The following is a 13,187-nucleotide window of genomic DNA, read 5'->3' on the forward strand; positions in this document are numbered from 1 at the left end:
CAATCCAACCTAACCCAAGGGTTGCTTTTCGTAGACCCGAACCCGCTAAGTAAATCGTCGGTTTGGGCTGATTTCAGTTAAAAAGGTTTTGGGTTTGATGATTCGATTTGATATAGGCAATTGCTTTCATACATTTAGTATTCTTCTTGTACCCAGTAAATTATTGTATATTCTGAAAGTACCCCTGCTAATATACATGCGGATTTATAATTAGTAAAAAAATATATTACTTAATAAATTAATTTTGATCTAATAATATATTTTTTACATATATAAATTTTAAATAAAAATCTTAGGTTTCATAAAAATTTATATATATAAACAAACTAATTATTATATTAAAATTAATTGTCACAAAATTTATTATATAAACTTATATGTGCATTAAATATATATTAAAAAATTTAGTGTTATATATAACGACATTAATTATTTTATAACATAATTGACCTATTGGTTTAGTAGGTTAAAGTATCGTGCTAATAACCTAAAAGTCATATGTTTAAATTTTGCATGGCCATTAATTTGTAAAATATTTTTTTTAAAGAAAAAAACTGTAATCCATAACTCTCTTATAGATTACGAATCCGTTAACTTATTTTTAGAGATTATGAATCTATAAGTTTATTAGCATGTATACTTTTGGAATTCATAATAATTTGCTAGATGTACTAGAAGAACGTTGGTGCACGAATCAATTGTCTTTGATGTAAACCCGTGAGAAAACGGAACAAAGATTCAGAAAAAATTGTTTCTTCAAAGAAATTATTCCTTATTTGCCTAATTGTTCTCTTTCATAGGCTAAAAAAGAATAACCTTTATATCCAGAACGTAATTTATTCAATATTTCTTTGCAAAGTTGTCTTGCCAATACCACTCATACCCCCATATGCCAATAAGACAAGTATCTTTTGGCTCTTTGCTTATCAATGATTTTACATTTACAATTTTTTCATCAATTCTAACAAGTCCTCTTGAGTTAGCAGGGGGCTTTAGGCAACCTCTCCAATACAAGATTAACAATTTCTTTCACAAGCATAGCTTCTCTATATGTCACACACAAAGAGAGAGAGAGAGAGTGTTAAAATCAATATTGTCAATATTAAATTAATGAATCAATTATTTTGAAGTTTGTTTGGGGGGTTCAACATACATGATAAAATATTTCCTTCATTTTTTCCTTCCGTCTAGTGGGGGATTCCTTAATAGTCAGGTAATAGAAAATAAATAAAGAGGAATTCTAGCATAGTGGCATTAACTAAAATTATATTATGCTAAAGTAGTAACTAAAAAACCCCGACGAATTTCCCGGCCCTTGAAGCTAACAAAAACATCATACTTTATTTGAGTTGCTTTGTTGTCTAACTCAGGTTTTTCCTCTACAACCTTCAGTTTTGGAAATATCCTAAAGCCAACGAAAGCCAACACACAGAAAAATAAAAAAAGAGACAAAGAAATACAACACATTTAATTTCCAAATTAAAACAACTTAATTAGAGAGACAAAGTATGGTGTTGGATTGGAACAAGTGCACAATGAATCTTTCTCTGTGTCTTCACCCGAATACGTATGAGAACCACAAGGTAGGTAACTGAAAAGTAAAAAGGAAGTTAGAAATGAAGAGTTTAACATAAAACAGAAACTTGATATATCTACAACAAGCTGAAAGGAGGAAGGAGGATGTTGTGCCAAGATCAAATTTTAATTTACAAAAGAATGAGTTTCTTGTATGAACAAGAATAAACAAAATGCAGGAAAAAGGATGAACAGAAAAATTGCACTGTGTTCACAGCAACCACTTTATTCAATCTCTGCAGAATTTTCTAAGTACAAAACTCTCTACAACATCACGACTCACCAAACACCTCTTAAAACCAGCCTCCAAACACCACAACTTATACCCTTTCACTCCTTCAGGATATCCTAGAAAAATACACTTGACAGCTCTAGGTTTCAATTTATCTTGCTTGATGTGAGCATAAGCAACACAGCCAAATACCTTTAGCTGTTTTAGACTCGGTGGATGGCCAGACCAAATCTCCTTAGGGGTTTTGAAATTCAGAGCTGTTGAAGGACACTTGTTGATGAGATAAACAGCAGTCATTGCTGCTTCAGCCCAAAAAATCTTGGGTAATCCTGCACTCAGCAACATACATCTTACTCTCTCCAAAATGGTCCTGTTGAATCTTTCAGCTAAACCATTTTGTTGAGGGGTGCCCGCAACTGTCCTGTGCCTTGCAATGTCATTCTCTTTACAAAAATCATTGAAATGTTCAAAATAGAACTCAAGACCATTATCAGTATGAAGCCTCTTGATCTTTCTGCCTGTTTGATTTTCCACAAGTGTTTTCCAGCCTTTGAAATTATCAAAAGCCTCATCTTTTGTTTTTTGAATGTAGATCCACAACTTCCTTGAGTAATCATCCACAATGCTCAAGAAATACCTTGCTCCAGAATGAGAGGGAGTCTTGGTTGGACCCCAAAGATCAGCATGAACATAATCAAGGGTACCTTTTGTTCTCTGCTGTCCAGCATTGAATTTGGCTCTGCAGGCTTTGCCATAGATACAATGTTCACATAATTTTAATCTTTCCATTTTGTCCCCACATAACAGCTCCTGTTTTGCCAATTCAATCAATCCATTCTCACTTACATGGCCCAACCTCATGTGCCATAACTCTGTTTTTGATAAAACTCTTCCGGTTGCAGTGGCTGCAGAGCCAATTACAACTTCACCATCTACAGAATAGAGGCCATTCTTCATAATTCCCCTCATGACAACCATGGAGTCTTTAACTACATTTAGTATTCCTTTTTCACCCTTGAACACATACCCTCTTTTATCAAATTCACCAAGAGAGATTAAATTTCTCTTCAACTCAGGTACATATCTGACCTCTGTGAGAATTCTTTCAGCCTCATCATGAAACTTGAACCTTATAGACCCAATTCCTTCAATTTTGCAAGGCTTGTTATCTCCAAGGAGTACTAACCCATCTGCTTGATTAGAAAATTGTTCAAACCATGATCTGTTTGGTGTCATATGCCATGAACACCCTGAATCCATTATCCATTTAGTTTCTAGATTCTTTTCAAACACCATTAGTGCCTCTGTAAATTCATAGCCATCATCTTGAACAATTGCAGCATTTCCTGAGTCCTTCATCCTATTGCTACTGTCACCATTTTTCTGCCTTTCAGGACAAACTTTCCTTGTATGACCCTCCTTTTTACAGTGATAACATCTGATTTTGAAGATGTTTCCTTCATCATTCTTCTGATTTTCTGGATTTTGCTTCTTCTTATCAAATTTACTATCTTTCTTGAAAGTCTTGCCTCTTGCTGTCAGCCATTCACCACTTGTAGAGGACTTCTTTTCCTTTCTGTCATTCAATTCCTTTGAATTCAGAGCAGCCTGCACTTCATCAAGAGAAACAAAATCTCTTCCAAACAATAAAGTCTCTTTGAAATGAGAGTAACTCTTAGGCAAAGAGCACAACAATAACAAAGCTTGATCCTCATCATCAATAGTGACATCTATATTTTCAAGATCTAGAATCAGTTTATTAAACAAATCCAATTGTTCTCCTACTGATCTATCTTCATGCATTTTAAACGAATACAAAGACTGCTTTAGGTAAAGACGATTAACTAAAGATTTGGTCATGTACAAACCTTCAAGCTTTGACCAAATCCCAGCAACAGTTGTTTCCTTAGAGACTTGCCTCAACACCTTGTCTTCGAAACTGAGAATAATTGCACTGTGTGCCTTCTGCAGTAGTGCTTTCTTATCCCCATCACCCATCATCTTTTCGAGTTTGGCTTTTCCATCAAGTGCTTCTACCAAGCCATCTTCAATCGCCATAGTCCAAAATTATTTTGCCCTGTGAACTTTTCAACCTCACACTTGGCCGAGCCCATTTCTTGAATCGAACTCAAAATCGCTCCATGCTCACCGCACCAATTTGTTGTGCCAAGATCAGATTTTAATTCACAAAAGAATGAGTTTCTTGTATGAACAAGAATAAGCAAAATGCAGGAAAAAAGATGAACAGAAAAACTACACTGTGCTCATAGCAGTCACTTTTCAATCTCTGCAAAAAAATTTAAGTACAGAACTCTCTACAAAATTAGGCTATATAATAAGAAGAAATAGAAGCACTATTTCAAGCCTAACTAATCCAACCAACTTAAAACTAATTAACTGTTACATGTTATAACAGAAAATAGAAAACAGAAAAATACTAAGTTGATAAAGACTAAGAGAACTAATTAAAGATTGTTAATGAACCAACATATAACAAAAGAAAATATCATATGACAAATACCTGAATATACCAGTTTCTTCTGGATAAGAAATTTCAAATTAAACCTTGTTCAAGTTTTCTTCGACCAAGAATTAATAATTGATGGAGAAAACGGTAAACCAGTAATTGGCCTTGAATATTGTTTACCAAAGTGATACTTTGGGTGATAAGGTTCAAAGTAACTATCGCTTGTGTTTGTTGCGTCATCACGCGGGCCATTGTGTTTAATTTACAATAAAGATTGAAAATGCAATTGTGTTTTAGCCTTTTAGATAAATTCAATGTATGCATCTTGCAAAATATATAGCTCCAAGCAATCACAGTGCAGAAACGTGGTTTGAGTGGGTTCATAAGAAGAAGTTAATGAAAGGACCGAACTCCACTTACGTTTAAGTTTTAAGGACAATGATTTCATATTTTAGAGGAATAAAATCTAAAAAAATTACTAAAAGGAACAGAACTAAAATTTACACATTTTATATAAAATAATAATAAGTTGATGAATAAGAATAATAATTTTACAAAATTAATTTTACATCATAATTAATTTATTTTTAGATTTTATAATTCATCATTAATATATATAAGGGGCATGAGTGAAAAAAATTAATTAATGTTATATTAAAAAATTAAAATTACAGTTATTTTAAAATAATTTTTTTCCTCTTATACACCCTATTGTATTATAATGAAAGAAAGGAAGTAATAATTTCATATTGAGAAATAAAAACCATTTTTTTACAAAAATTAAAATAAAAGTTCACTCGTTTCAGAAAGACTAAAATCATAGGTCTTTTTATAATATCAAAGAATGAAAGAGTAAGTAGAACACCCCATAGAACACAGCCAACTTTTATAATTATGATTTCTGTGGATTTCTACACCGTCCACTGATCACTTGAACACCTTCATAGAGCTATAACATGCATTGTCTCTTCTAAACGAAGAGTTCAATATGTTCTATTTATACCCAATAAAATCAAATATATAAAGTAACAAAGAAAATCAATTTTTAAATAAAAAAAGAAAAGCAAATTTACAAAACAAAGTTCATATAGCATTCTCATTTGTTCTATTAGTAAATTCATCAGTGAGCATCAAGCAGAAAAACTCCTTTAACGAAGTTGAAGATGCTAATTGACTGCCAGTGGAATTGATTTTACCTGAAAAAACATAAGGTAGTGTGAAACATCATCAAGATTATTTGATTCATTCTACATGGAATTTCAAGAATTCCTAGTAGTTATTTATGAAAACAAAGCTTTGCAACTAGGAAACAGCCATTTCATTAAGTCATAACTTCAGATGAAAAATGCATTGAAGCATAAGACATAATCCTAAACAGGTGCATAGACCAATATATATATATATATATATATATATATTATTGGCCAAGGAGGCTACAATAGAAGGAAGAAGAAGAAAATGGCACATAAAAATTCTCATGATGAATTTAAATTGTGGTTGCGGTTTTGTTAAGTTCCTTGATATGTAGTGCGAAAAATTGTGGACAAATGCGACTGATAGGACTACAATTGCAGTCATGTTAGGGTTGTAGACACCCTAAAAACATTGACGTTGCAGCTGAAAACCATTTTTTAAAACCTTGATTCTAATAAAGTGAAAGGCATAAAGGTTGAACACAAAAATTGTTGAGGGAAATATGGCTTACCAAATCCCTGAACTTGAGAATGTAAAACATCTCCAAGTACCTCCTAGTTTCTCTCTTCTCAAGCTTAGACACATGCTTCCAGAAGCCATACACACCAGCTAAAGTCAATAGTCTCTCAGAGTATATCTTCCATGTATACCTACAAAATTAAAACAGAAAATAAAAGTCAGTTTCTAAGTAGAGGAAGATTCATCTCTTAAAATATACACCTAGCAAAAGTAGACCTCTCATGAATGCGCCTAAGCCCTGCATCAGAAATCTTGTTCCAGTAGCCAGGATCACTCTGGCATTGCTCAAAAAAGTTAATTAAAATTGCAGCAACATGATCCGGGTGATGTGGCTCAATATGAAATCCAGAAACGCCATGTTCAATTATCTCAGCTGGGCCACCATGACAAGTGGCAAATGTAGGAAGACCACATGTCATTGCTTCCACAACTGTTAGGCCAAACGCTTCATAAAGAGCAGGCTGCAACAGGTAACAAGAACATGATTGAATATACATAGCCTCCAAACATCTAATTGCTCAAAATGAATGAAAAATTATAATCGTTCCACTGGGGATTGTTCATCGGGATAGTTAATCACCATTAAATATAATATTTCAAATAACCTCATACTCCATTAATCACTTGTGAAGCATGTTTAACCATTAGTACTACAAGTACAGATTGATAATTGTATAAACACATTCATTTACTCTTAATCACAATCTCTTGTGACTGCAAAGTTAACTACTATTAGACATTACAATATCCTCATCACACTATTAACTACTTATGAGACAAATTTAATCATTAATACCACTCCTACAAACTGATAATTTGTATATGCATAATTTATTCTAATCACTTCTGAGACTAAGTTAACCACTATTAAACATTTCAAAAATCTCGTGACACTGTTAACTACTTGAGAGACATTTAACCATTAGTGCTACAAGTACAAATCGACAATAATATATAACCACATTCATTTACTCTTAATTACTTGTAAGACAAAGTCAATCATATTTATACAACCACGTGTTCTAGGTGGATACTGGGTGGAAAATCTTAGTGTTACGTTAATCATTAATTACTCAAAAGAATACTTCTCTTTCTCCTACCTGCACAAAAGCACCTTTCACATCAGCAATATAACGGTAGAGCTCTCCATTACGAGCGCGATTCATTTGGGCCTTTATCCAACGGAATTGGCCATGTAAGTTGTATTCTTCTATGAGATTGTGCATTTTCTCTATCTCCCTCATTTCTTCTATGTCCGTAGACTTCTGTACATCAATGTAGCCACCAACTACCACAAGATTCACAAGCTCTCTCAGCTTGGAGCTTTTACCAAAGCATTCAACAAGCCCTGTTATATTTTTCACTGGATCAATTCTTGCCATAGAAAAGATAATTGGCTTTGATCTATCATTTAACAAGCCTCTGCATCAGCCAAAAAAAGAGATATTAAAGAAGAATATTATCTGCAATTATTGTTACAAGAGAAATAGAGGAATTGCAAGAAATGTTTTTACTTAATTCATAAGAAAATGCATTTCAGAAACACAAAACCTGCTACACTTAGCCAGTGCAATTTTAACCAAGTGAAGATTAAAGCCATATATTCAAAATTTGAAACTATAAACCAGCAAAGTTTCTTATTAACTACAACATGATTAGGGTATTAATTGTCATATTAGGAGTGAACAACAGGTCCAATTAGAGGCTTCATGAAAACAATTTAGGTTTGGCTTACCCTACAGTATGCCACATAGGACATTACGATTAACTGTATTTATTTATTTATTTTTATCAATTTAGCAACGGCAGCTTCTTACAATCAAGAAAAAGTCTATCCTTGTGCATTATTAGCTCAATCATATGTCTTAGAGAAGAGGCTGAAATAGTATTTATTGAAGTTAGTTCATTAGATAGCGATTAATGCAACTGCTGTTAATTTGATCTTTAAATATCCAAGTTAGATACGATGCCAGTGCAAAAAAGTCAATTTAAAAAACAAAAAGTGGAAGAGAACAAAATGTGTCTTTTTTTATCATGCAAACATTTATCTTATTGATAAATCCTCACATGTGCTCTTCATTCTGTTCAGCACCATATACCAGTTTTTCAATTGAACCATGTAGAGAAGTTAGTCTCCTTTCTCTGTCCGAGTATGGAAAATATATGCACATGTCCGCACCAGGAGACACGATATTAAACTTGGGATCAAAAACATCAATGCCATGAACAACACGATACAGTCCTGGAAGAGTGAAGGCAGTGTAGCTCTCATATTGTCCAACATTATTCTTGCTGAAGCAAAGTAATAAATAATGTTAGGGAATAATGTGATATGCAAATCAAACAATATATTTACAAAGTCACATGTAGTCAACTGAAGAAAAAAGTGGATAGAGCTAATTCATCAAACAACTACGTTAAAGAACCAGTACTTAAGGATACCATTCAATTATTCTTTGATGAAATCTTATTGACTCCAAGTTACGTTAGAAATTCTCATCATGCGGTCATGACTCATGACTAAGTTAAGTCATATGAGAAACAGAAATCCTTCATCAATATTACTTCAATTTAACTTTTGAGTCTAACAAAAATTAGTGGAAAATTGAATATGCACAGTCAGTATCATGAATGCTTAGTTGCTCTGTGCATTTTTGGAGATATGAAAAGTATAACATGGGAAACCAAATTATTAATAGACAAAAAGAGATAAAAAGGGATATTGTTAGATTGTGACAGGATGATCCAAATTAGACCACTGTACAAAGATCACATGATATGTAAAATATAATGTGACATATGTCTTAAAGAGAAATTAATCTTTGAAACATTGATTACTAGTGTGATGAAAACAATAATCAAACATTTATTTTAAGTATTATGTTTCTATAAAAGAACTTACCTTCCTGCAATTTCTTGGTATGTACTAGTGATTATAAAATCTGCATTGTTCATTGCAATAAGGTCAGCTGTGAATTGACAAGTAAAATGGTACTTGTCTTCATATTTTTTCCAATATATATCAGAATCAGGATGCTTAGTCTTCTCCAAGGCATGAGCTATGTTGCACTACATGGAAAGTTCAGTAAAGATAACATTAAGAAAGTCTTGGAATCCTTTCAGACCAAAATAATGGGTGATTATGAATTTTGAAGTTGATTGATCTTTGAATTTGATAATAAGTAGATGTTGAAGAGTTAGCGCACCTGTGTGATTCCTAGCTTATAAGATAACAAGGTTGCAACAAGATTTCCATCACTGCAGTTGCCAATTATCAGATCTGGAATTCCTTGTAACTCACCCGCAATTTCGTGTGATGCATCCTTTATAAAGTAAGAGACAGTCATATTCCATAAATCAGAAATGCCATTAGACTATTGTGGCATATAAGGTCAACAATTGCTCAGCATCCTGGATTCCTGGCATGTAAATTAAATGCAGAAAAAAAATCTGACAATTCTTAAGCTAATTATTACATATATCAAAATTTCCCTGATATCAGTTGACAAAAAAAATGTTTCCAAGTTATAAAAAAAATGCTTCAAAATGTTTTATCACTTATTGACCAAAAAGAACTTTTAGTTTCATGCATACTTCCAAACTTTCAACTGTATTAACTTGAGCTCAGTTTGCCTCAAAGGCTAGCCATAACAACCAATTCCAAAGCAAGATAAATAATAAAATGTAAATGTGGAAAACTAGAAATGTATATATACTTATTTAACTTCCTTTTTGTACTAGTGCATGGAGAAAGGGAGAAGAGAAAGAATAACGAGGCAAGACAAGATCAAAATTTAAGCATCAGCTGATACTTACCTCTGCAAATGTCTCTAGATAAGGCCACATGTCAAACCTTGAAATCCATTTTCTCAAAATCCCATTCTTAGTTCTAAAAGGTACTCGCAGTATGTATGAGTGTTCAGTTCCACTAACTCTTTCCAGTCTCTGATTGCATGTTGTCCCTTTTGCCTCTGGTATCAATCTAGTAACCTAGAAGCACCACAAGGCTTTCAATAAAATGTGATAAAATATTTCTTGTCATACCTAGAATAGCACTTTTGGAATCACATACGATTAGAATTTTTGGAGACACATCAAGTCCTTGTTTTTGAATTTTGATCAGCATTTCATTTTCCAAAGCACGTACTTGATCAAGTATATAAACAAGCTGTCCATCATGAGTGACAGTATTACTTATAATTAATCAGCATGAGGATTTATAGTTCTTAGAGTACAAAGAAGCCAACATCATAAGCATAATAAACAATTGTTCAATTTCACTTGTAATGTTTTTTGGTCTAAACCAAAGGTATTCTCCACCGGAGACAATCCTGTTCGAGCCGGATAGGACCACTATGGGCAGCAAAGCTTTCTCTCCAAGTATTCAACACAGTTGCATGCCCAGGACTTGAACCCGAGTCCTCAAGTTAAGCTGGAACAATTCCAAGCCAGTTGATTCACGTGCTTGGTGGTAATTTCACTTGTAATTGATGTCATGTAGAATTCAATAAAACTTATAAAATAATACCTGTCCTCCAGTATCAGGCAAACCCAGGATATTTGCTTGGCCAAAGTAACCATGGGGTGATACAACTACGACATTGAACACCATAGGAATTCTTCCTAGAAATGACTCTAAGGTGTTTGGATCAGGAGCTTGAAGGATTTCTAGGAGAAGATGCACCATTTCTGACACCCTCTCTGCTGTATCACCCCAACCTCTCTCAAATCCCAATCCTTGTAGTCTACACCCAAATAATGAGGAAGAAAAAATTAATATCTAATCTAGTGAATCCAGTAAAAGAATAGCTACTTCTACCTGTAAGTAAATAGCTCCAAAACTCATGAAAATTCATAATTACATCAGTTTGTAGAGATTCTTGCTTACTCATATTCAAAGTCAGAATATGGTGCATTGGGTAGTAGTCTAGAAAGTAATTCTTCTGCCTTTGCCAAGGAAGACTGGAGCTTGGATAAGTTATAAATGCGGTCATTTAGCATCATTGCCTACATAATATATTTGTAATAAAAATATTTGAAAATTTACAGCCAGCAAGTTGAAACAGCACTGAAATAATTCATGAACTATAACAAATGAGGAAGGTAAAATAAGAGTAGCAATGAAATTTAATGTTTACTAAAAGAACAAATCTTCACCATCAAAAGAATATATTTATTCATTGGTATTTTAAGATTTCTGTGAATCATGCAAAATTACTGCATATAAGTATCACTGTTTCTAAGATTTCGGTGAATCATGCAATATTACTGAGATATATAATTATACATCACTGTTTCTAAATGACTAAATATTGCTTTCATCCATATACTAGACAAACTTACATGACCATCATATCTGTGTGTGCGAAGAAATGCAAGGAGAGGTTCCAAACTTTCTTTGCTACGAAACATGAACGATGACAGATGTCGGTTGAGAAATTGAACCCCGTCACCAATGGAGGATGATCGAGTTGGTCTAGGGAGCGTAACATTAAATGGCTCAAAGTCTAGTTCAAGCACATATTTGTCAGTGCACCTGGATCAAATTTTCAAAAATCATGTTATAATTACATTTCTCTGCGAAACCAAAATCAAATTATAGAATGCCACACAAAAAGGTTGAATTAATCTGCAGGTGTCTTAACTATCTGATCATTTTTAACTGGGTTCATGAATTATTTTTTCAATTGGGTCCCTGAATTTGTATTTATTTTTTTAATCAAGTCCCAATAGCCAGTATCTCTGCATGTTCTAAACTCAGTATTCTCAAGTCAACCTGCAGAGGGGAGAATACGGACTCACAGAGGTAAGAATATTGACCTGTAGAGGCTTGACAACTAAAAGAAATGAAAATAATTCAGGTTTCTAGGCAATAAATACAACATTCAATAGTACTGAAGAAAATAATTCACATAACAGAGATAAGTCAGACAACCCTTACTGTCCATCTACAAGTTCTTCTTTGAGTCGGAGATATTCTGCAACACTCAGATTATCCACACTGAGTTCAAATGCATCAACACGAACATACTCCCAAACACCAGGTCTTGGACGCAAAGCTATAGACACAAAAGGAGGCAGAACTATTGCTTCCTGTCACAACAGAAAGAATAACTTTTTAAGAACTGCAATAACAAGGAAAACTTGTGAAAATTCAAGTATTGTCTGTCATTTATCGATATCAGAGCTAAAACTTAAGAGAGAGATATTGAGCTAGCCTTTGCAGATTCTAGCTCTTTGACAAAAGGGCTATCTTTGAGTTTCTGCATCCCTTCATCCTCTTCAAGAAGCTTTTCTACCTCGTACAGCAGGTCATGTGGTTGTAGTATTCCTTTGCCCCCAGCAACATACCTTTGCAACAAAAAGAGTAATTATTTATTTACTTATCACACACAATACACATACTTAGCATTCATAAAGATGAATTTAAGAATACCCAGTTGCCAAAATCACAACTTAACCTTCACCTGGAGAGAAGAGAGATGAACTCGTTGCGGTACCTAGAGAGGGTGTCTAGCACCCTCTCCCTCACACTGGTAGCGGGCATGGTTAATAAAAAATGGCAAAAAGTGGGTGAAGCATTGGAAAAGAGAGACAGAATGACGACACAAAGCAAAGTGTGTGAGAGAGAGAAAGGAAGAGAAGGACATTGGAGATGAGGTCAAGGTGTGTATTTATAGGGGAAGAGGCAAGTGATAAGGGAAGAAAGGGAAAGAAAAGGAATAGAGTGTAGAAATTGGCATTGTTGTTTGCACTTGGCACTTGGAAAGGAAGAGGTGGCTGCATGCACTTGTCGCCCCACAACACAGAATACTGCTGTTTCTTACACTCTTAATTTAAATTCTCAAACGGTGGACTTGTTCTTTTGTTGCCGCTTCTGAAACTTGTCGCCCCAAGGCAAGTTTCATTACATTCATGAGGTTTTCCTGTCTTAATTAGTCGATAAACACACGTTTAAGATTACTCAAATTACGTCTTGTCTCAATTCAATTCCAGTAAGTTAGCTTGGTGATTGGAATAAAGGTTTGAAGAGTTGAAGGGAGAAAGGAGGAGGAGACGTGGACAGGTGGTAGATTTAAATCTCACAATAACATTTTAATTCTAATAAAATAAAACTGAGAACTTACCAATAAAAAAAACGATAAGATTCAATTCCCATGACGGGTCATTTCAACTTAAAAATATTAAATTTGGATCAAT

The 13,187-nt window shown here is 33.8% G+C and overlaps 1 protein-coding gene across 5 annotated transcripts; it reads right to left on the reverse strand.

The window, feature by feature from the left end:
* Positions 1 to 5,145: 5,145 nt before the first annotated feature.
* LOC100788717 (sucrose synthase 2) lies at positions 5,146 to 12,768 on the reverse strand. 5 transcript variants are annotated; one of them, XM_003547342.5, is made up of 15 exons: positions 12,455 to 12,768; positions 12,206 to 12,338; positions 11,929 to 12,080; positions 11,331 to 11,523; positions 10,876 to 10,994; positions 10,516 to 10,732; positions 10,060 to 10,155; positions 9,804 to 9,977; positions 9,194 to 9,310; positions 8,890 to 9,056; positions 8,055 to 8,279; positions 7,088 to 7,409; positions 6,204 to 6,448; positions 5,980 to 6,118; positions 5,146 to 5,470 (listed from the first exon to the last, which is right to left on the reverse strand). In XM_003547342.5, the coding sequence occupies exons 1-15, from the start codon at positions 12,532 to 12,534 to the stop codon at positions 5,441 to 5,443; spliced, it is 2,409 nt and encodes an 802-aa protein (XP_003547390.1). In that variant the 5' UTR covers positions 12,535 to 12,768; the 3' UTR covers positions 5,146 to 5,440. The 5 variants fall into 5 exon arrangements, with proteins under 5 accessions (XP_003547390.1, XP_025981545.1, XP_006597734.1 ...); XM_026125760.2 differs by lacking the exon at positions 12,455 to 12,768 and adding an exon at positions 12,424 to 12,442; XM_006597671.4 differs by lacking the exon at positions 10,060 to 10,155 and having other exon boundaries at positions 12,455 to 12,767.
* Positions 12,769 to 13,187: the final 419 nt, after the last annotated feature.

Source organism: Glycine max, chromosome 15, assembly GCF_000004515.6.
Source record: "Glycine max cultivar Williams 82 chromosome 15, Glycine_max_v4.0, whole genome shotgun sequence".
Classification (NCBI taxonomy): Eukaryota; Viridiplantae; Streptophyta; class Magnoliopsida; order Fabales; family Fabaceae; genus Glycine; species Glycine max.